This window comes from Hippoglossus stenolepis, chromosome 5 (genome assembly GCF_022539355.2).
Source record: "Hippoglossus stenolepis isolate QCI-W04-F060 chromosome 5, HSTE1.2, whole genome shotgun sequence".
NCBI classification, from domain to species: Eukaryota; Metazoa; Chordata; class Actinopteri; order Pleuronectiformes; family Pleuronectidae; genus Hippoglossus; species Hippoglossus stenolepis.
In genome coordinates this window covers 2384286-2408939 of record NC_061487.1, presented here as the reverse complement: position 1 = coordinate 2408939, position 24654 = coordinate 2384286, and the positions used below count along the sequence as shown (strand labels likewise).

Below are 24654 nucleotides of genomic sequence, written 5' to 3'. Positions count from 1 at the left end.
AAAGGAATCCCATTTGAGACTCTGTATCAGTGTTATACAGTGTCTTACTCTCTTCACACAGAATGAAACCTTGTTGAGGAAATCATCAGGCTGTTCAGTTTAGGTAGAATTTCAAGTGAAATCCACATCCATTTCTCCATCCTGTATTAGTCCTGTTAGCAGGGGAGCCCACCTTAGTATCACCTCTTGTTTGTTTGCCACAGGAACAGTTTCCTCCAGGGTCGTGTAGGGAACCAGAGCAGGGCAGAGGCTGACACACCAGGATGTTGTGCCGAACATATTCCTGCAGGGTGGGAACACATCACTGAGGACAGAGAGGCCACTGACCTGCCGAGCTCCAGCCCAGAGACAGCAGGGCTGACTGCCGTCTGAGTGGTTCTCCCCAGCTCAGTCACTCCCTCTGCTGTAGAACTACTATCTGGTTTGCATTCACAGCAGGAGGGCTGGAATCATCACACATAATTTGAATTCAAATGCTTATGGAAGTGAGGAAACCTGCCTGCCATTTTATTTGTTGCTGTGATAATGAACTGAACTGGCTCACGGTCTACTATTCATCATTCACAATAAAATCCATCTGATATTTATTGTATCATTCTGATATGTCCATTTAATCCTCAACCCCTGATGAACTGAATGACTGCAGGGGGCGTGGTTTTGATTGACATTTCAGTGGGAATTTGACTGTTCCATGTTTCAGTTCACATGCATTTTCATCACCTCAACCTTTAGAGGTTCAGTTCTGTGACTTGATCCCCTCAGACGCCGTCGTGCAGCAGACTCAGAGAGTTCAAGAGTTCAAAGATGAAGTCTAGAGTCTGATGTTCCAACTACCTGATCCTCTGACTGACTGTCCAAGTTAGATAATGGTGACCTGCTGACCCTTCGTCTTGCGCCATAAGACCAATATTGTTAATTGAACACAAGATGTAAGTCAGCTGAGTAAAATGTCCAAGAAATCGGTTGGATTTAGTCAAATGTTTCCATCTAGCCACGAATTCTACAAACGTCTGTCTGTGGAACGCATATCTCACAAAAATATCTCTGCCTCAGATAAACTACAGTAGTGATCAGCAACCGGGTCTGATCGATCGGTCTGAAGATTGTGACATGCAATGTATGAAAAATAACAGCGTTATAAAACATCGACTCTGAAATCTCCACTGCAGACAAACCAGGTAGGATGAACACAGTTTTCTAACTTCACTATGCACCATAGACTGTTTATAAAGGCTCCGCACATGTCCAGCACACAAACAATAAAAAGTGACAGTATATTGTAGAACTGTTTGAGGAGGACTCACTAATGACAAGAAATTATTCCGAAGTAGCTCCTGAGCATTAACACAGGACAAGAGAACAGTCTATTGTAAACAGACATGTTTAGACTGGGCACTACACTAGTTCTGATCTGTGTAATCTATTTTGCTGCGATAAATCTGTGGCTTGTAACAGCCAGTGTTGTCTGATTGGAGACGACCGTGCGAGTACTAAAAACAGAATGCTGCCCTCCCTTTGTTGTCATCACCTTAAACTCCATAACATCCAGCAGCGCCTCCACCCAGAGGCTCTGGGATGAACAGGACGTCTAATTCTAGACCACTTCCTGTATGACATTCCTGACCCGAGCGGCCTTCCTGCCAGACTCACTCAGGCTGTCTGTATGACAATCTATGGCTCAGCCTCCTGCAATTCTCCATTCTTAAGTATGTGAATAAAAATGTACAGAAAAGTGTGGGAGAAACAAAGGGGCGAGAAGTGTCTTAAACCAATAGATGGATTAATGTGTTAAAAATACTGATGTGTGCCCACTCTAACAGGGTTCCACTGAAAAGTTAAATATAATATCAAAGTGATATTACAAAATATTGATGATATAACAAGACATTATATTTTCATACCAGCGCTTGCACTGGCTGGATTGGTCACATTCATCCATTGAAACTGTTTTTGTTGCCTTTGAATTCCATTCATTTTATTGGTACCTTCCATTAAGTGCATATGAGAGTTGACATGATAACATTTATAACAAAGCGACAGACTGATCAGTTGAAATACATGGAAAAGAACAGGACATCAGACAGAACAGACCACATTCATTGCAGCAGCATCACCATAGTCCCCTCTTTTACCCCGTCTCTTCATCTGGTGTATTACGTATATAACACAAGTCTACAAATGTAAATATACAGCTTTAAATGTGCAGTGACACAAATCATGTACTCAAGAATATGAGCAAACTCTTAAGGGCACTGAGTAGAAAGTACAACCCCAAGACACCAGTGACACTTTGTGCCGACAATAGGAATAGATTGAGACTCGAGATCGAGTTATAAACAGTCAAATATTGATTGGTTCATTGGAACATAAACCCACGTTATCTTCAACTTAGAGCCCCTGATCAAAAACCTATTACTTCACTAGACAGAAATAGATACTGTGCCTAAATAACTAACAGAAGCTCCCATTCCAACACTGGCACTCCTTCAATAGTTCCCTGCCATTTCAAATACATTCTCACCCTAAATCAGTTCAGTAGATTTAAAGATTTCCTTCTCCTTCGATATTCATTAGTGTCTAAATAAATGTGTCTATCATTCCAGTTTAAATGATACAAACATACAATATTACTTTCATCATTTCAAAAATATATAAGCTACAAGAGGAGTTTCATCTTAGCTACTCAAAGTGACAATATAACAGTTCCAATGAAGGCTGAAGCAGCTGATTGCCATAGAAGAAAAGTAAAAACATAACGTAAAGTAAAGAGAAACTAAAAAGATTTAAATGACAACTGTAACTTGGCAAATAAAAGTGAAAACCAACAGTAAATGATTGGATTCAGATAAAAAGAAATAAACAGAAACTTAAACAGAAGAATCTCCCAAAAATATATCAACATGAGACACATCACATGTTACCTGTTTGTTTTATGTTTAGAATTTGGCTGTTTGGTTTAATCAGTGAAACAGAGGCTCATCTCCTGCTGCACTGACATTGAGAATCTACCAGCCCTACATGCCTCCATGGATCCCAGACAGACACAACTCATTTCAACTGCATCTGAGCACATAGCGATGTAGTTACAGTATGCTCTCCCTCAAGTTCCCACTGCCTGTGTTTGACTGCTGACTTTCTGTTTGGGTCGCTGATGCTCGGTTCCACGTGTGAACGTCCAAAAGAACTTGGTTGAGTTTCTCCATCCAGTCCGATCGCTCCTGTTTGGTGTCGGCTGAAAACCAGCACCTGAGCAAGACAGAAGAACACCAGTGATCAGTTCATCTGCAGGAATGTTTCCAGCCACAACCCAAATATGATGTCACAGAAGGTGTTTCTGCCAAACGTTTAACACCCACTGTGACATCACTGCAGCCACATGAGGAGCAGACTCCAAGCTTACTGTGTGGTAATTATATGTAACAGACTATGATGATGAATTCTATGGGCCAAAATGTACAACATCAAATATGACGAAAAGGTTCGTCTAGGTCAAGGGTTAACACATGGTAGGTAAATTAATCACAACCCAAGAACACCACAAAAATTCTTCTTCACAAACTTGCAAAGTTCTATTTCTTTTATTCAGACTTACTTGGCAAATGCCTCCTGGCTGTCGTCCTGCTGCTGATGTGGAAGGTTGCTCACCAGCTCGAAGGTGAAAGGTCGAGCACATGAGTCCCTCTTGACAGGCCTGACACACTGACTGGGGGAGCTGGACAGAGAGATGCTGCCCTCTGCCTGCTGAGAGGTGAACCCACAAGACTGAATCAAAGCTGCTCAAAGTAACTTGGTGAGTTCTTCTGCACATTTTGGGTGTTGGTGTATTCATACCTTGGTTTCTCTGTCATTAGGATGGTTCCAGTAGTGCATGCTGTATCCCTCCAGGACAAAATATCTGCGATGCCACACACCATATCCACTGACCAACTCAAACATTGTCTGGGAACAGAACCAGGATAACACCAGTGAGACTACTAAATGCAACAAGGCACAATAAAATGTTCTTAAATTAAATTGTCTATTTTGAACAAAGTAGTATTAGGGCCACTCAAGGATTTTTTTCCCCAGAACATGAGAATAAATTTGTAATAGGAGAAAAAAGTCTTAGCCTAATTTTATTATTCATAATATTACGAAAATGAAGTCATCATTTTTGGAGAGTAAAGTTGCAAATGAATAAAAATAGTTTTAAATGGACTTAATTCTTGTAATATCACAACATTTAAATCAACCATGTAAGTAAAGCTATACAATTTCCCACAGGAGTTTAATGTAAATCTCTATTTGCTTTATATGTCAACATTCTAATACAGAATGTGGGACACTGATCAAGTCAGACACTACGTTGACACTACAAGCCTTTGTGTAGCTATTCACATTACTTTTTAAATTTCACCCGGATCAGAATCCAACGTGAACTGGTCATAGCCCTGATTTGACCCGGGTCATAAACATGGAGGCCACAGATGTGAGCGTTTACGGGTTTCTCTTGATGTGCATTCAAACACACTTGATATGCATTCAAACACAGACCAGTTACTATACGACCCCTCAAAAATCTGAACTGTATCTGATTTAGAACAACATAGGAAAATGGCCCAAATCTGACTCAAAAAAACCAAACGCAGATTCCATGTGATTTGTGTCATTAAACAATCCGATCTGGGTCACATAGTGGAAAAAACTAAATCAGATTCTGGCCACTTGAGCCCACTGTGTGAACGTAGTGAGAGAGTTGAGTAAATAAAAACCTCACTGACCAGGAAGCCTTGGTGCTGCACATTAGAGTGACTCTGGCTGTCCAGTCTTAGGTAGATGTTGCCCTCTAGAGGAGAGAGAAAAGGCACCTACAGGCCGGGAGAGAAGAGGGAGGAGAAATGGTAGGACGTGGAAGAGATGCAAACAGAAAACAGTATCTTGAAGAAGTCACAAAGTGCTCAGACATGGTCACAACTTCTCTCATTTTTAAGAAATTTCATTTATACCCGTTGTATACCAAGTTTGTAGTAATATTTTCACAAATACGTTTAACTATGAATTTACTCCTTGGAATAGGCATCAGAGTAAATGGACAGGCATTTAGAGTCAAAATATCAACACAACGGATTGCAATGCAAGGTTGAACTAAAAGGAGTAAATGCAATCATGAACCAACGGAATAAAGACAGTGACAGTGAGGCAGTGGAGCTGAGTGGAAAGTGAGAGGTGAAGGGGTGACAGTGTTGAGAAAAGAGTGAAACCTTTTCCTGAAATTCATCTCCCAGCAGTCTCCTGATTTTGCCATCAAGTTTCATCTGAGTGGAAGAAGCAAGACAGAGAGAGGGGAGGGAGACAGACACGTTACATCACCAGTGAGCCCACCCAAGTGCACAAGTTCTAACAGAATAATAAATGGAGCAAAGGGATAGGTGTACTGTGTAGTGGTGCCCGGAGCAAAGCCTGGTGACAGTGATTTTGTGACGTGCCATGCTTTTCATTGACTCTATTAACAACTTCGTCTGTGCTCACAAAAACACATCCACCAAAGTTTTGCACACCAATCTGACAAACATCTGAGCTGATGTGGACATAAGCCGTTTTAATTTATCGCTGAAGATCAGCATGTAAAATGATTAGACTGAAACAATCCTGCTTTTCCCCAGCATCCCTTACTACTTAGTCCAGACACAATGTGACAGAGTGAGCAGCTCTTCCCAGACATTTACCTTATCCAGAGGGAACTTGCTGTGTCCCAGTGAGGCCAAGGTGATCTTGTGGGAGCCCACGAGACAAAAGTTACTGGAGCGACGAGCGTTGAGAGCAGGCATAGCAGCAGCTGAAGGACAAGAATGAAAGCTCATAGGAAAAAAAGAAATACGCCTGACCATTACGACCAGTGTTTAACTAGGCCTTTTCAGTACAAAGAAGAACTGATGCCACATTAAATACTCAAAGCTTTATTTAAACTTTTACTAGCTACTATTCTAGAGTTACTGGATTCAGTGAAAAGGGGGAAATGACATTTAGCACTGACCAAAATAAACTCAACTCACATGTCAGAGTGTTACTGGATCTCTGTAGAAAAATAAATGAAAAGGTTTAGGCACAACACTTCTGGGACAAGTAATGGGGAAAAAACAGCATAAAACATGCCTGGATATATAAGTATGAAATAAAGACATTGTACTCACTGTGATAGTGTTCAAAAGCTTTCTAGGTGTAACCTGAGTATATAAAGACACAATAAGGGAGTTAGAAATTAATAAAGTCACATCTATTTGTTTGTAAGAAATTCATGTAATTACCCGTGACTTGGTGGTGGTCCGGTCCACGCTGCAGTTACTACCTGAAGTGTGGGACTAGATGGCACGAAAACAGAAAAAGATAATCAATGCATCACATCAATCAAACTGTGAAGTGGATTTATCCACTTTCTATGACTGAAACTGAAAAAAGAGTTATGATCCAGTGCCCGCAGTGTTTGGCATTTAAATGAACAAGGTTTTGTTTTTTGACACATGAAAGATCTTATGGTGTTTTGTACTTTTACTCTGTTGTAGACCTCTCTCTCACAGACACATTGACAACAGGCCTGTCAGTCATAGTCAGAGGCCATTTAGAAAAATATTTCCTAGTGTTTGTACTGTCCTCTGCAGACAGGCAGAGCTCACAATAACACCAGTAGTTTCTACTTCAGCTGTGCAAATTTTGTTTGACTGACACTGGGTCTGTCTGTGAAACTATCACTCCGGGTGTGCATGAGAATGGGCAGAATGCACGTGCCAGGACTGGGCTCACAGGCTTCGCTGCCCCGAGCTGGATAATGTCTCTGTTCATGAGCCTACCTGGTTGCATAGAGTCCACAGCAGAGAGAGGTTTGCGAAAATGCAGCTTGACACTCCACAACAAAACTTTAGCACAGCGTTTGTCTATACTTGTGACACAGCCCACTCTGTAGTAAGTCTATTCACGTCTGTCTGCAACACGGCCAGCTAACAACATGCTAGCTTGCGACATGCCAAACCAGCAGAATGCTGCTCAACCCACCAGGCAACCTGCACAGTACCTGAGCCACAGAATAGGCCAAACTATCTGTGGAGCATACTCACTCCATCCACCACAATAACCAAGAAAGCCTCTTCATCTACCTCATCACAACACACAAACACTTCTGTCTTTAGTATAAACGTGTGGAAATAATAAAGTACAAACATCAGAACATTTAAGAAAGTTTACATTATTTACAATTGATGTCCCATCCACAACACAAGCAAACATTCAAGCACACAAAATACTCCACGTCTGTGTTAAGGAACATACAGGGTATGAATAACAGTAACATTGTATATATGAATTTATAAATACTGGCATCTGTGGCACCAACCACTTGTATTCAAAATATTCAACAAAGTACAGCAAATCAAAATGCCAATGTTTATCTCACCAGACTATAGACTTCTACATCAATCTCAAATGATGAGCGAATGTCCTTCCTGAAATATCAAGCAAAGGACAAAACATAACAAGATTTAATCAACATTATAGATTTGAAATAAACATATTAATTATGTCATTAAACTCTCTACAGACGAAGAGGAAGTCAATATGAAATCTGTGCTAAACCGTATGAGAGTTGTTTACATGTGACCATTCAATACATACTTAAAAATGTAAATTTTATTAATTCTGGTGAACTGCAGCTTACAGTGTCACAGAGGTGGGGAAGGAGATGGTGTCTCCATTCTGAGCATCAGCAGCTGTGGCCAGTGGAGTAGCGATGATGTTGCAGGGCCCGTAGCGGATCAGGATGAAAAAGAAGTGACTTGGTCTACCTGAACAGGTACAAAAACAGTCCTTTTAAAGAGGATGTCAATCACTATGTTTGTGTTAATCACGTTTTTAGTGAAGAGATATAAAAGCTGTATGAGTTACCCAGCAAGCTAGAAAATAGTAGATATGTCTTTGCTGTTTTACCTGTGCGGCTGTGGGAGGAGCAGACAAATTCAAACTTAAGCGGCAGCTGGATGTTTGTGATGCTGACGGTGCCTCTACAGGGCTGCTGGGAAACATATTCCTTGTCCTCCCCTGCTGCCCCTCCAGTCTCTGAGTTCCTCTCCTCCCTCAGTCTAGACACTTCCACCAGCAGGGCAGAGCGTTTCTCACCTGAAATGCATCACAAGAATAAGGCTACAGAGAAATAATAAAAATGTTATGTAATAAAAAAGGTTCAGTCTGTAGAATTTAATGACATCTAGTGGTGAATTTTCATGTTGCAGCTGAATACCCCTCACCTCACCCTCCCCTTCCAAACATCCAAGAGAACCTGTGGTAGCCTTCAGTTGTCATAAAAACTCAAAAGGTGTTAAGTTTGTCCAGTCTGGGCTATTGTGAAAAAACATGGCAACCTACATAGAGAGGACCTGCTCCTGATGTAAATATAAAGTATTTAAATATAAAGGGCCCATTCTGGGGTAAAGAAAACACTAGCGCGGCAGCAATCTTTTGTTTTAAGGTTTTTGTGAAAAAAGTGACCATAATAAATTGAAATGATATTAAACTAAGATCATTATCGTAATTTTTAAATCCTTATTAAATGGAGAAAATACTACATTTGTGGGTCTCTCTCGCAGCTTGCCAGTGATTCGTAAGGCATTCTGGGTACCCCTCCGTTCGAAGTGAGGGTCTGAAAAATCTCCGTTTGGAGGGGTATAAAGCCCTACCCCTCGGTCCCAACAAGTATTGGGACACCCTACCCCTACACTTGAATGCGCAAAACGTAGGGGAAGGGCTAAGGGGTGAAATGGGATTCGGCCTTAGTCTTTGTATTTGTCACTTGGAATCTGTTGTGCATGAGAGAAACCTTTGTGCACTAGCAACCACGCTACCGCCATAGATTTAATTAATTATGTGGGAAACGCTGATTAAATGGTGGGGATATCTACATTAGTTGTTCCAGAGACTTAATCAAGTGATGAAGAAATATATTCTAAAAGAGTGAACAAACAAACAGCCATGTGGTCTACTTACAGGACACCAGCAGTAGTTTTTCAGCTTCAGCCTCCTCCAGCGAGCCTCGTCCATGCTCCTCATCAGTACAGCAGTTCAGAGCCTGCAGGGTCTGGCTGATCACAGTCTGCAGTTTGCCTGCTTCCTCATTAAGAGCCTGGTGATGCACAGAATAATAAGTGGTATTATGGGTAAAGGAACATTTGTATGAGATTTAATTAAATCAAACAGAAGTCAAGTTTCAGCGGTACAGTTTACATTTTCAGTTGTCAGTGTTTTGTAATGGGGAGAACATGGTTAGAAGTAACTCAGAATAGTAAATGGTATACCGTGAGAATTTGTCTTGTTCCAACAATCAAATAAATAATCAAATACTGTGTTACACACCGTGATTCTCTCCTTGGTGTTGACAGAATGTTGAGGCTGTGACTTCTCTGGAGCTCGTCTCTGAACCCCGGGAGTGACGCTCTGAATGGGGGGCAACTTGTTCTGCCTTTGTGTACGGTAGGCATCAATACTGTCAATCATAGAAACAACAATCAGATTACAGTTGAGCATGTTACAGGACAATATATATACACTCGTATTTTGGATTATTAGTGATAGATAGTACAGGTGTATCTGATCGTACTTGGAAAACAAATTCACTGGGGATGTTATTTCTTAGATTTTTAAGGTCTTGACCTTCGATGTTAAAGGGGACATAGCATGCAAATTCCACTTTGTTAGTGCTTCTACACGTTAATGTGGGTATCTGGCATGTCTACCAACCCAAAAACTCTGGGAAAAAAACACTCGCGCGTTTTGTTATGGTTCCTCTAAGTCAGAAACGTCATGCTTGAGTGACTCGAATGAACTTCCTGTGTATTGTGTCGTAACAATACACTGGAAGTCTCCCTACATGGCCTTGGCCCCCCCCCCCTCATCCCCCGCCGTCGCCGTCGCCGTCCCCCGTCACGCCGGGTTTACACCGACGCAGCGAGGCAGCGCAGCGCCGCCTCGCACCGCTGGCTGTTCACGCCACTCTCCGCGGGTTACACGACGGCGGGCAGCGCAGCGCGCTTCTCCAGCACGCAGCCGCCTGGCTGTTCACGGACGAGCATTTCTCCGCTGGTCAGCCCCATAGACTGTATATATAAGGTCAGCCCGCGATTCTGCTTTCTCCGCTTGTTGTTGTACCCGTTGAATGTCGGGGTTCGGGGTAAATGATGGTCTTCATAGCCCCCACCCTCTCTTTCTCTCTCTGTCTGTCTGCTTGTGTGCTTGTAGTGGATGGGCAGAGGGGGACATTTAATTATGTGATTGGGAAAATTAAAACTCCAGGACAACAGAAGGGGAATACAAAGTATGGGATGCATATTTGATAATTTATATCATATAAAATATGTAATTTATATCGTTTAAAATCATGGGGGGAGAGGGGAGCTGGCTCATTAGCATTTAAAGGAACAGGCACTCAAAACAGGTCACTCTGTGGAGGGCTGTTTTAGACAGGGTAAAAAGGGTGCTGTTTTATATGATCCTTGTGGTATTTTGACCAAAGTATGTTACAGACATTTCATTAAGACCCCAAGGAACCATATCAACTTGTGGTAAAATGGGCATGCTATGTCCCCTTTAAGCGCCTTGAGATAAAGTACATTATGATTTGGCGCTATACAAATAAAATTGAATCGAATTGAATGAGATGTGTCACATGAGTGATATCTGACAAAACACAACACTGTAAGGATTAGTTAACAAATCTGGTGCCAATCAGGCACCGTTTCCTACACAGTCGGTGCGTATCTGACCGAATCGCAACACATATTTTGGGACACTGGGATGTGCAGCAAATGTTTGACAACAATTCTGTATTAAGTGAGGAACATGGCACACTTAATGAAGGACCTGGTCAGAGGTCCTTCATTAATATCAGAGGAAATCAGAGGGATGCTCTGTATTTGACTGTTTGTATGACCCCCAAGTTTGGAGCTGTAGAATTTTTTCTGTATTAAGAACAAAAATTATCATAAAGGGTTATTTTAGTTGGTTAGGTCATATTTATTAAGTAATTTTGTGAGATTTTACAAAATATTTCTATATTTAAGTTAAGTATACTTTAAACTGTTAACACTTATAAAAAATCTGTTGATATCATCATCTGTTGTTATGAGCTCTTTTAAGGAAAAAGTATTGGTTCTGGCACAGTTTAGGCATCAGAACAGTGTTAAAACAATTGATTTAGCACCAGCACCAGAAAAAGCCTAAACGATAATAAACCCTAATCACTAATGATTCAAGACTGAGATAGTCTCTGGTTTATTCCAAATAGAGTGGATGCTTTGACCTGTACCTGTACAGAGGAACAGAGTCAACTGCAGGGGAGAGGGTCTCCTCTGGAGTCAGGAGCAGAGAGGGAGGATTGGATTCCAGGCTTGTTGCCAGCCGCTGTTGGTGGAATATTAAACATTAATAAACTATACTTTTTCTGCTTCTGAATCTATTAACTTTCCCAACATTACTTAAGCCAGAAAATGTCCTTAAATGGTACTTGTGAATGAACATCTCAGCAGTAAAAAGTCTTCTTACCAGAGGGGTAACCCAAGCCTCCACTGACTTGCTGAGAGGAGAGAGGATGCCACTGGGAGGGAAAGTGAGCAACTCATCTCCATTGCCTTCAAGCTCCTTGCTCTCATCACACTCTTCTTTGGCCTCTCCCTCCTCTTTACTTTTCTCCTTCTTAGACTCTGTGTCCATTTTATCTTTGTCTCCAGAGCAAACACCAATGCCACTATCACCGTACTCAGGATCTTCATCATTCCCCCTCTCTTCCTCCATCCTTCCAGCATATTCCAGCACCTCATCGAACATCCGATCGATAATTTCATTGGTGTTGGTCTCATCATGAGAGCTCAGCTCAGCATCTAAGAAACAAAACATTACAAAAATAAAGCAAATCCCTTTTAGAGGCAAATAAGGATTACACTTCCTGCAAAAGGTAGATGGGCTGGTGACTTTCCAGAAAACCAGTCATTATATATAAAAAACCTACAATAGATGGCAACATACATGTCTCATTTGCCCTTTATACCTTCATGAGCACCTGTTTGTCTGTCTCGAAGCACTTTTCAACATACTTAGTCTCAAATAATAGTTTTGCAAAACCACATGTTATTCACACAAACATCCCCTTCCCAGTGTGTGCAGTTTATTAGTGGTGAAGGACCTGTTTCACCAACAACGTCACCAACGTGCTCCACCTCTGTCTTCAGGCAGCCCAGTGCTCACACACACATCCTTACTGGTCTTACCTGACATGCTCGTCTCTGCTCTGGACTCCTCAGAGGTCCTGGCCTCAGACAGTGCTGAGTCATTGATTAGCTCAGGCTCCAGGATAAATGTGACTTTCTTTAAGCTCTCTCCTCCCACTGCCTTGTGAGTTTCTGCTGGCCCATCTAGAACACCCTGTCTTTCATCTTCTATTTCTGGATCCTTTTCCTCTTTCAGACTGTATTCTGACACCTGGACCTCTGTTAAACTTGCTGGATCATCTGCAGCAACGTCTACAGGTTGGACATTGGCCTTTGTTTTTGACTGTGCTGCATCTTCAGTGGTTCTCTGAAATTCTGTATACACTGTCTGTATTTCTTTCTGAGCTACATCTGCAAAAGGAGATGATGTTATTTGTTCCCCTCTGCTATTTAGGCCTGACTCTAGATCCATATGTTCTTCCTTTATATCGATTGTTAGGATGTCTTCTGACTGTTGACATAAATCATCCTCTTGAGTACACTCCTCTGTGTCTTTCTGGTCTTGTATTGTGGTAGAAATACCAGTATATCCACTGGCTGCTCCCTCCTTACATTCTTCATCGGACTCCATGTTCACATGTTCTCTGTTTAAAGAACACTGGTCTGCCACAGAGTCCTCTTCTGGTGTAGATTCATCATCTTCCTGCAATTCAGAGGAACTGGCCATCTCAAAAGAGACATCAACCAAATAACAGTCACTGTCCTGGACTTCAGAGGGATCACTGTGATCTGCAACACTGCCTCCTTTCTCCTCTTCCAATCCAGATAATTCCAGCTTCTCCTCAGCACACACATCTTCCTGCAGCTCTTCAGACATGACAGACTCTTCCTCTTTGCATACCTTGTACTGAGGATATCTCCACGACCGACACTCCTCGTCTGTTGAGGGCTCAATGTACTCGTCATTATATAAAGAATCATCATCCATCTTTTCATCTTCTTCCAATGAAAAACTCTCTTTCCTGCTCTGTTCAGTTGCTTTGGAAACCTCACCGGTTTTCTCATTGTTTGACTCGTGGGGACAAGTTGATTCTAGTAGCCTGTCTTCATCACATGACACTTTTGGATCGTCACTGAAACATGTTTTGGAGAAACTCTGATCCTCACTAAAAGACAGCTTCAACACAGTCTTTGATTCTTCTGACACAAGCTGCTCTTCATTTCCAACTGAAGCCTTGTGGTCTCTCTCTTTCATGACTTCTTCACCCTGATGAGTGTTTTCCTTCCCCTTAATTTGCAGCTGCCCTTCACTAGAGCTTTTGAGCTCTACAGGTACTGGTGCTTCAGAGTCATAATGTGATCTTTGACCTGTTGAAAGATTAGTCTCACATCTTAACACTTAGTGTCAAAGCAGTAACCGTAACATAAGTTAGAGCATGTAACAAGTATGTGCAAGAACTCTTCTTACAAACAAATTTGTTCTCAAGTTCTGTATACAAGTGATATAGGATATAGAGTTTCCTCCAGTTCAGTGTGAACATTTTTAATAAACATATTTGAAATGCTATTGAATTGAACTTTGTTTATTTTAGTTTTTGACTTCATGCAGACATTGACACAACTACCAGGCTACTTCAAAATATATGGCACTGAATCATAACGCATGTTAGACATTATGATGTTTCGGACCTTTGCTTGAGGAAATTCGATTTTTTAATTATTTAAATAATCGCTCGATTATTCAAATAAATTATCATTAGATTAATTAATAAAAGTCGTTAGGTTCAGCCCTACTTTGAATCAATTAAAAATAAATATATAAATTACACCTCATAAATATGTTTACATTACTGTTTAACTCTATTATTATTATTATGCAAATCATAAAATAATTATAATTCCATTGACGCATCTGTCGCTGCTTGATAGCTAGAAGAGTTGCATAACTTCTTTGTGCTGAAAAATATTGCAGTTGGCATGCGTCTTGCAGAAGGCACACCCAGATATGGCTCATCAATATTGATATTGCACAGCAATTCAGGACATTCATACTTTACAAGGGTTAAGTCTGTTCACAGGAAAGAAGTTATACATTTCATTACGAATAGTCTATTGGGGAAAACCTTTAGCATCACAAAAGTCTTACCTGTTGTGTTTAGAGATGGATTCTCTGCAGCTGATGTAGGAGCTTCACTGAAGCTGCCATCTTTCTTCTCAGCTTTACCCTCATCCTGCTGAGAGAAACAATATTGGCCCAATAAGAGGTAGCTCAGTTTTATGTAGATCATTGCAAATAAATAAGTGGACCAAAAAAAATACTTTATAGACACTACAAATATTTGGTCAGCATCAAATGAAACGGTGTGAGAAGATAGTGAGAAGATAACAGCCCACTTCCATAAAACCACACCACAGACTATCTAAAAGGTGAAATTCTTTCCTCTGAAGACGTGGGCCAAGTCAAGATTACCAAGTGTATTGGCTCAAAGTATTTCCCATGTGCACCACGTGACCAGAGAGTAATCACTGACTCACATCCCTGGGCTGCATGGGAGGCCAATGAACTCTCCTTCCAGATCTAGGAACCCAGGAGGAAGGAGATGAGGGGCCAGGAGTGCTCCTTCCCTGCTAATGTTTACACAGGCAGATGTGTAAAAAAACACTCAAAGTGTAAAAGAGACTAAAACTTAAGTGAAACAATAATTACATCCACAAAAACAACATATTGAGTTTTCAATCATTAGGTTCCTTTGGACATGTGCCGGCGAGGGAAGAGGAAGAATCCCTGATCCTTGAACCTAATACACTAAAGACTTAGAGAAAATGTTGAGGTTATCATTATCAATCGATGTATATTAATATAAAATTAACCACATTAACTTTGGCCCCCTGAGAATTGAAGGGGGGGCAAATCGAAGTTAAATTGGCCCAAAATGCCTAAGGTCGGAGCTCTGCTGGAGACAACCTTATCCTTTTTTAGAATCTACTAAATTTCTGGACATTCAGGTTTTAAAGAAACAATTTAACATTTTTGTCTAGTTTTATTCCACCAACCAACAATGAGGATTTTAGCCAAACATCAGCAAAGTGCTTTCAACCAAATGATTTTAACATCCTGGAAATAAGCAGCAACAATAACAAATCTTTCACAAAGAGTCAATCACAGAGTGACTAGAAAAAAAAAAAGGGAAACCCTCACAACCAAAGAGAACCTTGTACAACAGCCCTGCCTCATCTGCCTCATATCCTCATCTTATAATGTTCAGGTTGTCAGGTCTGGGGCAGAAAGGTTGATTTTATGATGTAGTTTTGTGAGCTTGCGGTGGGTTGTACACTTCCACTTTGATATACTTGTTAGGAAAATGTTTGAAACCTCTTTGCACACAAAGCCCATACCCAACGTACGCAGTGTCTGTGTGGTGCGTTTAGGTGTTTCCTCAGTTCTGTGATTTTCTTGCCAGTGATTTTGTAGCTTCATCATATTTAAAGCAGATCCAAATGTCAACCTGGTTTGTTGCTGTCATTATCTGATTTTAAGAAGCCATAATATTAAAGTTTAACACTGGGCACAGTACAGTGCTGATGTCAGTATGTTGCACTGCTGGTAGAAAGGAATCACCAGAAAGATAATTTGATAGGAAAAGAAATTTGACATTTAGATCAAGTTATTGTTGTTTGGGACAAAAGAAAAACCCCACCGTAAATTCCTTCTTTTTTTTTTTCCCATCAATAGAAATATAGCAAGGTTTTGGTAAAGTTTGTATTTTTAAAAATGTGTTAGTCTTCTCATTTTGACAATGATATTTCATGTTGATATAGTCACAGTAAGAGTCATTGCTGTCTCATCTTGTCATAATCATGGTAAAAAAAACATCAGATATTTTTTTCATGAACAAAATAAACTCACTTGAGCCAATGAGGGATCAGAGCTGCTTCTCTTTAGCCAGGCATTCTCACTAATTGGTTGGAAATGTAGCTGGCTTATTTCCTGATCCCGTTCCTGAACCAAGAAACAACATTAGACACAACCTCTTTAGATTTACTATCAAATTACATCAAAATAGGAATTATACAGATATAAAATTAACCCATTCATACATTTAAAATGATACAGTGACTGCTATTAGCCTCGGTTTAGAAACATTTTACATTTAAAGAATTACAGTCACAACTGAAGAGTACTACAAATCATTTATAGGTCATCATGATCCATTTCATCAAATAATGTATGAGTTCACTTACACATGTAAGTATGAGAACTTAAGAGCTACAAATGTGCTGATCCCAGTTTTGTAGATGCTACTGATTTTAGTCATAAGGCAGGTCAACCAACCTGGCGAATGCGAGAGGCCTGCTTGGAGCTGGGTGTCGTCGTGCCCTGGAGTTTCTGATGGATGTCAGATACTAAGTTGGATCGGGTTCGAGAGCTCAGGCTGGAAGGGCTCGGTGTGAGGCCAATCTGGAGAACTGGCACTTTAAACCGCTCCACTCGCTGACTGAACTCTCCCTGACCTGGATGGACAAAAAAGGTAGATATGAATTCTAAATACGTAAATAAAAATTAAGTGCATTTAATGAAATATGATTGCCTTGGGATTTCAAAGAGTATTTAGAGTATTGACTGATACCAAGTTCCATAAATCTATATTTACAGCTGTATGGCTTGTACTTCAAGTGGGTTTGAGTTAGTAAAGCCAGCCCAGTTTAAGTTATCTGTACTTGGTATGGCAATAAACATAAATCTCAAATTAGTTTATGAATAAATAAGTAATAAAATATAAATAATAACATCCACCATCAGGTCTGCCTTAGCAGTAAGTCTTGTGAGTAAAGACACACCTCTTAATACTACGGTACACAACTGAAGATATGTCCCTAACATCTGATGGTGGTCGCTAACATCAACTAGTGATCGGCAACTAGTGGTGAAGACCTTCAAATGTACTAGGGATATTCTCCATCTTGTCCTAAGTTCTATAAAAATAAATAAATAAATAATTAATGTAAGTTTATTTTTAATGTTTCCACCCCTGTTTGTTTATGTGCAAGATTATGCAAAACTACTGAATGTATTTCCACAAGACTTGGTAGAAGGATGGGACATGGGCAAAGTAAGAAACCATTAAATTGTAGTGTGGATCTAGATAAAGGGGACGGATCAAGAAATTCTTTCTTTCCTACCTTGGGATAGGTATGCACTTTGCAGAGTAGCATTCTAGTTTGATTTGTTATGTTGTGATGCTGCCTATGTACTACTGTATTAGTGTGTATGTTCACTGAGAGAAATAAGGTCTGTTCCTTGTACATGTTCACATGCCAATAAAGTTGATTCATGAGTTGATTGATTAAAAGCTGCAGCCATGACAGTGGACAATAACTGAAATTAGATGTTGCTTCAAAGAAGCTAAAAATTCTGAAGCGTGGATTTTTCACACACATCTTCAATCTGGAAGGAAACCAATATGATCACTAGTTTCAAGGTGGACACCCAAGATTACTGTCACCAATTCAGTGTCTGACAAATTGTAAATAACCATCACAATGATGTCGTTCGATTCTTTTCATGAGTTAAGGTGCTGAATAACCAGAGAATTGTTTTTGTAGAATATTCTGATGTCCCTCTATTGCTGATTGCATTCACAAGAATGTGATGGATGTGAGGTCAGTGATCTTTAACCTGTAGTGATCTTTATTGAAATAACTTGTCCACGAGAATGTGACAGATGGATGTACAACCTGAAAAAATAATCCAAATGCATCCAAACTGTAGTTTATGTGCTGTTAACAGGGTTTTTCCTGCATAGAGAATTGTGAGACGGCCGTCTAAGTCCAAATTTATGCCACCCCCCTGACAAAATTCTAGTAATTGGGTCTTTTCATACACTTTTGTATGATTTTCTTAACATATGTCAAATGACACCGTGTTTTATTTGTGTGTGCGAGTCTGTTGGTGTGTGTCAGCCAAGAGAAAAAGAGAGAGCAGAGTCAGTACAATCTGAATTATGTATTAATGCATGCAGCTATGAAGAAAGATTTTACTAATTTAAGAAAAGTATCGATCGTGATGTGGTGATCCGTGTTGATATTGTGGTGTCATTTAAAAAATGTCATTTAAACTGTCAGAGACATCAGCTGAGTCAGTGTGTGTCTTTCTGTGTCAGAGATGGAGTGTGTGTGTGTGCACGCGCATAAACACATACGCGAGTGGGCACTATGATATCACCCTTATCTTGTGATATTTCTGGGAATACCTTGCAACACTACTTCAAGTACCAATACAATGCTACAAAGTGGGGTCCCGAACTGGCATTCATTGGAATGCTGAGTGATTAGCACCACTCCACCCAAATAATTCACATTTACACACTAATTTTCACTCGCATTGTGACAACTTCCATCTATTATATTCTACATTATGCATGTGTTAATATGCATTCTTACCAAGGAGATGCTCCCTGAAGCCCTTGTCATGGATGTTGGCTGCTGGGCTGCCAGCCCCAGGATCCGAGAAGCACCTCTGGGCCGTTGGAGCTTCTTCATAGAAAATACAAAAACACATACTACTGTTATAAACTACTGCATTCATCACCTGTTTATCACACAGTTTACTCAACTCCTTGACTTAATAGTTCTTGTGTTACATGCAGATAATCTGGAGAACTGGAAGCAATCACAAATCTAGACATATTTTACAGGCTTTGTGATACAGCTGGGTGAACAATATATAAAAGGCAGGATTACCCTCTCTTCTGTGGGTGAGCTGGTGGACCCGGGACTGCACTGAGGGAACCATCGGTGTATCGGCCTTTATCCCCAGCTCAGCTAGTCGTCCAGAGCTGGATGGTTTAGGGCTTCGGTTCTCTTGACCTGCGGCGTCCAGACGCCGCCGCTTCTGGCCATCTTTCATATCTGACACATAGGAGACAACAATGGAGATAAGCAAAGGATATGCAAGTAATAAATATAGATAAAGATGTGAAACTTGGCATTCTTGTTAATACAGGCACAAACCAACCTGAGGGCGAGAAGACATTGTCTTCAGAATCTGACAGAGGTGTTCTCTGTCTCTTCATGCTTGCGTTGTTTTCCTCGCCAGCTTCCATACTGAGCTGCAATCAGAGACATTACACACTGGATATGTTTTCTAATCAAGATCCCTGCTCTCACTGTCAGTGAGCAGAAACAAAGAGTCAGGTTTGTGTAGGAGTTTGTCTTCAATGATGACACCTGTTTCCCAACCTCTATAGATGGATCCTACTGTACTCGATTGTAAATTGTAGCGTTACTGTTATCTGGCACAAGAATTTGCTTCAGAATTTATAAAGTCTGTCTTATTCTATCGTATAAAGAGGAGAATGCTTAACAGTGAAGGTCGTGGACATAGTCACCATGTTACAGTTTGTATACCTTCAAAACTATTTGATGACTATTCGATTAAAACGACTGAAGCTAGCTTTAACATTTGTACCAAAAGGGCTAACGGCTAACTGGGTTAAAACGTTTCGTGTGTGTCCCAGATTCATGAAACGCGACAACGCCCCACAGTTTCAGCTCGCCTCATTCCAACATGGCTCGGTTCCTTTGCTAGTGGAGCTAGCAGCAAGTCAGCTGCATACGTTGCGTCATCTGATAAACGCTGCCAACACATCAACACCGCCATGTTAGCTGCACTTAACTGCACCGATAACTCGATAACTCAATAGCTACATTAGCCACATTAGCTGCATGTACGAGTCAACTCTGCTGGACAAAACGTTAGCCTAGCTTTGAGAACATTTAGCTAATATTAGCAGGAACAAACCGAAGCGTGTAACATTAGCAACGTGCAGAGTGAAGAGCTCAACGTGGGGTCGTACCTGAGGAGATGTGGGAGAGTTCCGACTGACGAGGAGAGGGGTCTTCTTGTTCTGACCACAGACATAAACACATAGAAACCTCCAGTCTCCTCCTCCTCCAACTTTGAATTTCAGCGGGTCTTCTGACGTGATGGGGCGGGTCCCAGTCCGTAAACACTCTCCAGCAGCACTGATCTGGGACCAGTCTACACCTTCATATGCAGTCTATGGCCCACACACGCAGCTGCTGGGTCAGCTTATACACAGTCTGATCCCAGGTCTGTTGTGCGACTGGCTCCAAACGAGGCCATTTTACCCTAATAAACAGAGTAAACACGCAAATCAAGATTCCACTACTTCGTATTGGAATGGTTCACCTTTGACCACTTAACTGTACAAATCTCTGTTTTGTTGTGTGACACATAGATTTAACGTGTATAATAACAAATATTAGGCTAAATTCAGCAGGCAGAACTAGGTGAGCGTTCCAAGAATAAAGGTCTAAAACTAAGCAGGCAATTTGAAGCATGGCAGGTGTTAAAGGAGGGCAGGTTATTCTGTGCACAGGTAAAATAGGTGTTACAGAGTGACAAGATTCAAAATGCAAGACAGAGGAGGCGGTCGTAGTGTTGGTATCAGCATGGGTGTGTCTTGTGGGATAAACCGGTCTTTATATAGAGATGCCAGCTTGACAACTTGACTGTGGAGTGAGACTCAGGGTCGCAGGACAATAGGCAGGAGAACAGGAACTGGGGAAAACAAACACACACACACGCACGAACATTGACAAGACATGGACAGACGACGCAGCAGGAATGCGGAAAAACGGCAGGAAAACACAAGGAAACAGGGAAGGAGGATACATTTCCAACTCTCTCCCTTTGCATTTAGTGCATTGGAGCTGTTTTTGTTGATAATTAATTGATAATTGATTATGCACTGAAAACTGAGGCGGATGTTTGTGAATGTCAGTGGCTTTTTTGACCTGTGAGAAAGGGGCTTTAGACAAAGAGCCCTAAACCAAGTAAAACAGTGATTGTAGCCGTCACCACAGACACCACAGACAATTACACAGTTTCTAAGAAGATTTACTTTAAGCCATTGATGATAACAACAATCACCTCTGTGTCTTCTTCCATGGAGGAATTCTTCCTCATCTTATCTGTGGACAGCTTGAAGTCAAAGGCTGAAGTCCACTGCCTCCACTGTAAGTTAGCCAAACATTTCAATGTGCTTGGATACATTGATAACTGCCTCAGCTACTTGCTTTGCTGTGTTTCAGCTAAACTAAAACACTGGTCATTCTTTAGTTATGTTAGTTTTCATCTGCAATGTCACACCAAATGAAACATGTGGGTTTGTGTAAAATCTCCATCTCATCAGTTCACATAGTTCTTTGGCTTGTGAAGTTGCTGGTTTCTTTTCTGTCGGCTTCTCAACAAATGTACAGCTGTGTGCATGGGGAGGCTGAGACTTCTCGTATTTACGACAGTGAATTATGCATCCCGTCTGTAGGGGGAGCCTGAATGTAGCTGAGAGCGAATCTTGCATTGTGCCGCTTTAAAGGGTTCATGTTAAGACTCAGAGGATCAAACATGGTGCAATTGATTACATGTGAACTTTGGGTTTGACAGTTATGTCATCATTTCTGTTTGTCATAGTGACTCATAGTGACATTCACTTATATGCTTGGTCAAAGTCTGACACCAAAGACACATTCAACCCACACCTCGCCAATAGATGTTCCAAAAGCAACATGTCCTATAAAAAACTGTTGACAGTGTTATGGAAATAAACTACAGATGAGGAAATGAATGGGGTTCTGGGTGATCACAAAATAGGTCACTGCTGCATTTCTAAACCTGGGTTTGTGTGTATGCATCTGAGCAGCTGTGATAAGATCTTTATAACTTCATGGTATTCCATCAAAGGTTTGCATCAGTAGGGGAAGGAAACCAAGTTCTGCCACAGACATATTTAGTGACTGTTGATTTCCTGCAGCCGTCTGATTAAAGATAGTTTGTACTTACAAAACCTTGAACTTTGACTTTTTTTTAATTACAAAACATTTAATGAAACCAAAACGTTGTCAATGGCCTGATACCACTAACGGTCGTTGGATAATATATTTATCTGTTGGATTATATATATTTTATCACATTTAAATCTAGATTTTTGATGTCAGCCCCTAAATGAATATATAAATACAATACACCAACCCTCCATACGGATACACAGTACAGTATACAGTATGGTCTGTTCTTAAGGAGCACTGAAATCTTAATCTAGTTCTTGTTGCTTGTAAAAATCCACTCAGTGACTTTGGCAGTTCAGGTTTTTTGATGTTGTTTTATTTAGTGGCTGGAACCACAGCTGGATTAACCTGCTGTAGGGGAGCATGGGGAAATACAGGGCCACTATATTTACACCACATTCCTCCTACTTTATTTACATTTTGTATTTCAAAACTTTCCTAAAACACCTGGCACCTACTGTAGATCAGCTTTGGAATTATTTCATTGCATGCATTAATGTATGAGAATAACTTTAAAATACTACAACCACTATTAATCAGGGCCTTAGGATCAAGTAATAAAGCAGGACATATTTAAAGGCCCTTGACATGCCATCTGATATTCTTCTCTTCCTGGTGCATATTCACAAACTTATTTTCAATCAAATAAAAAAAAAGTAAGCTTTCTTTTTTTCAACCAAAACAGTTGCTTACTTTGCCAGTTTGGTAGTCAACCCCGTTTTGGACCGTAGAATGTTACATTGCCAAGTGTTTTGATGTAATATACAATACATCTGTCTTTGTGACTAAAAAAGTGCCTCTGTATTCACCCAGTAAACAATTAGGTTATGGTTAAGGTTAGTGTGTGTTCTCTGAAATCCATCAATAAAATGTTATTATAGTGCATTTGATCTTTCTGTGTGAACTCTATATCTGCCCCCTGAAATGTTATTAATTTGTTGACAAATGCTGTTGTCTGCTCTACTCTCTTTTGTGCTCTGTTGAAAACAAATAAAAGTTTATGATGGACATGAATGTTCAAAATAACTCTTCCTGTCACTGAATAGAAACCAAGATGTAAAGATAAAGTGATTGTTCCATCTTCTGTGGTACAAGAGGCAATTTAATCTCTACAGCAAAACTGTGAATTTACCGTAACCTCCCTCCCCTCGAGACAGCAGCAGACATGTGAGCAGTTCTGTGGTTCAAACACAAAGGAGGTGTTGGGGGGTGGGAATTATGCTAATGTCGTGTGGAAGGACTAATGAATGAATTGGAAAATGCTGACATACACAATTCCGCTTTAGACAAGATATAAATTGGACGCCGAACTGAGACTTAATCACAGCAAAGAAGAAGAAAGACAGAGATCATCGTCATCATCATCATCATCATCATCATGAAGACTCTTTGCTTCACCCTGGGACTGCTGCTACTCACTGTCTGCTGCTGCAACGCCATTCGTAAGTGATCTCTATTTGTTGCTCATCGACTTCAGAGTTTGCTCAGAGACATGTTTGTACTGACTTCATCTGGTTACTTTCCTAACAGCCAGAGGAGTGAGCTTCACAGCACCTCGGACCTGCTGCCAAAACTTTTCCACACAAGAATTACCATCAGAGCGTGTGACCAACATAACTGAAACCGACAGATCCTGTTCGAAGAAGGCATTCATGTAAGTCTTTTGCTGATGATGAGATGAATAGAAAAATGGATATCCTAGTACATCTAAACAAGGTGGATCAAATCAATTGTTCCCTCTCTCATTTTTGCAGAGTCCAAACAGTTAAAGGGAGACAGATCTGCTACAGCAGGACTTTCAAGTGGGCTCAGGATGTCTACAATCTGCTCCACAACACTGAGTATTAGACATGTATTATTGTGTAATAATATAATAGTGACATAACCATGTCTGGTTTTGCAGATCTAAATGGATCTGATGATTTTTTTATATTGCTGTAAAAGCCATAGTTTTTTCTGAGGACAGTTTGCATTGACTAGGGTTACTGTATCTCAGGTTTAAAAATGTTGGCCCTTGAAACAATCAGATGTGGATTAGTCATTTGCTGACTGGAGCAACAACACTGTTTGCATAAATATTTAAATTAATTTCAAGTGTGTGAATGTTTTAAAATCTGTGAGGGTTATGATTAAGGAGATACTGCACAGATAAATGTGTTTTTTGTGCTGTGAAATAAAATTTTAAACGGTTCTATGTGTCGTTTGACGTTCATTTACAATCTTTTTAGGCCAGAAGATGTGGCATGGTTTCATGAGGCATCCATTTATTATGGTAATGTCACCTTTTACTACACACCAGCATTTTGAGCCATAGAGGAGAACAGATTTGAGATTGCTGTCGTTGGAGTCTGACCTTTGTTCTCATGCTGTACTAATTTTGACTTATTATTTATAACCGAATTTATAAAAGAATTCTACATTTATGGAATGAACATGGCTCATAATTCCAGTGTTTCAAACCATCTTGACCTTTCAGGGCCAATGCTTACGGAGAGTCAAGCGTTTGGGGCGTCTCTCCATCATGACATTTATATATGCAATATTTGAAAAGTTAAAACCCACTAAT

General features: G+C 40.5%; 2 protein-coding genes across 8 annotated transcripts; one reads left to right on the top strand and one right to left on the bottom strand.

Moving 5' to 3' along the window:
• Nucleotides 1-1947: 1947 nt before the first annotated feature.
• si:dkey-30c15.10 (uncharacterized protein LOC559353 homolog) lies at nucleotides 1948-20347 on the bottom strand. 7 transcript variants are annotated; one of them, XM_035157249.2, is made up of 25 exons: nucleotides 20075-20346; nucleotides 19234-19327; nucleotides 18960-19127; nucleotides 18660-18752; nucleotides 16552-16730; nucleotides 16126-16218; nucleotides 14754-14846; nucleotides 14365-14452; nucleotides 12279-13586; nucleotides 11557-11891; nucleotides 11321-11415; nucleotides 9373-9502; nucleotides 9007-9142; nucleotides 7954-8142; nucleotides 7685-7811; nucleotides 7424-7472; nucleotides 6285-6338; nucleotides 6171-6203; nucleotides 6033-6054; nucleotides 5706-5815; nucleotides 5241-5294; nucleotides 4761-4847; nucleotides 3832-3939; nucleotides 3593-3741; nucleotides 1948-3246 (listed from the first exon to the last, which is right to left on the bottom strand). In XM_035157249.2, exons 2-25 carry the CDS (start codon nucleotides 19319-19321, stop codon nucleotides 3084-3086), a joined length of 3951 nt encoding a protein of 1316 aa, XP_035013140.1. In that variant the 5' UTR covers nucleotides 19322-19327; nucleotides 20075-20346; the 3' UTR covers nucleotides 1948-3083. The 7 variants fall into 7 exon arrangements, with proteins under 7 accessions (XP_035013140.1, XP_035013142.1, XP_035013143.1 ...); XM_035157251.2 differs by lacking the exon at nucleotides 5241-5294 and having other exon boundaries at nucleotides 20075-20347; XM_035157252.2 differs by lacking the exon at nucleotides 14754-14846.
• A 2998-nt stretch (nucleotides 20348-23345) lies between these two features.
• Nucleotides 23346-24278, top strand: LOC118109039 (C-C motif chemokine 3-like). Its single transcript, XM_035155836.2, has 3 exons — nucleotides 23346-23530; nucleotides 23619-23742; nucleotides 23843-24278. The coding sequence occupies exons 1-3, from the start codon at nucleotides 23467-23469 to the stop codon at nucleotides 23934-23936; spliced, it is 282 nt and encodes a 93-aa protein (XP_035011727.2). The 5' UTR covers nucleotides 23346-23466; the 3' UTR covers nucleotides 23937-24278.
• Nucleotides 24279-24654: the final 376 nt, after the last annotated feature.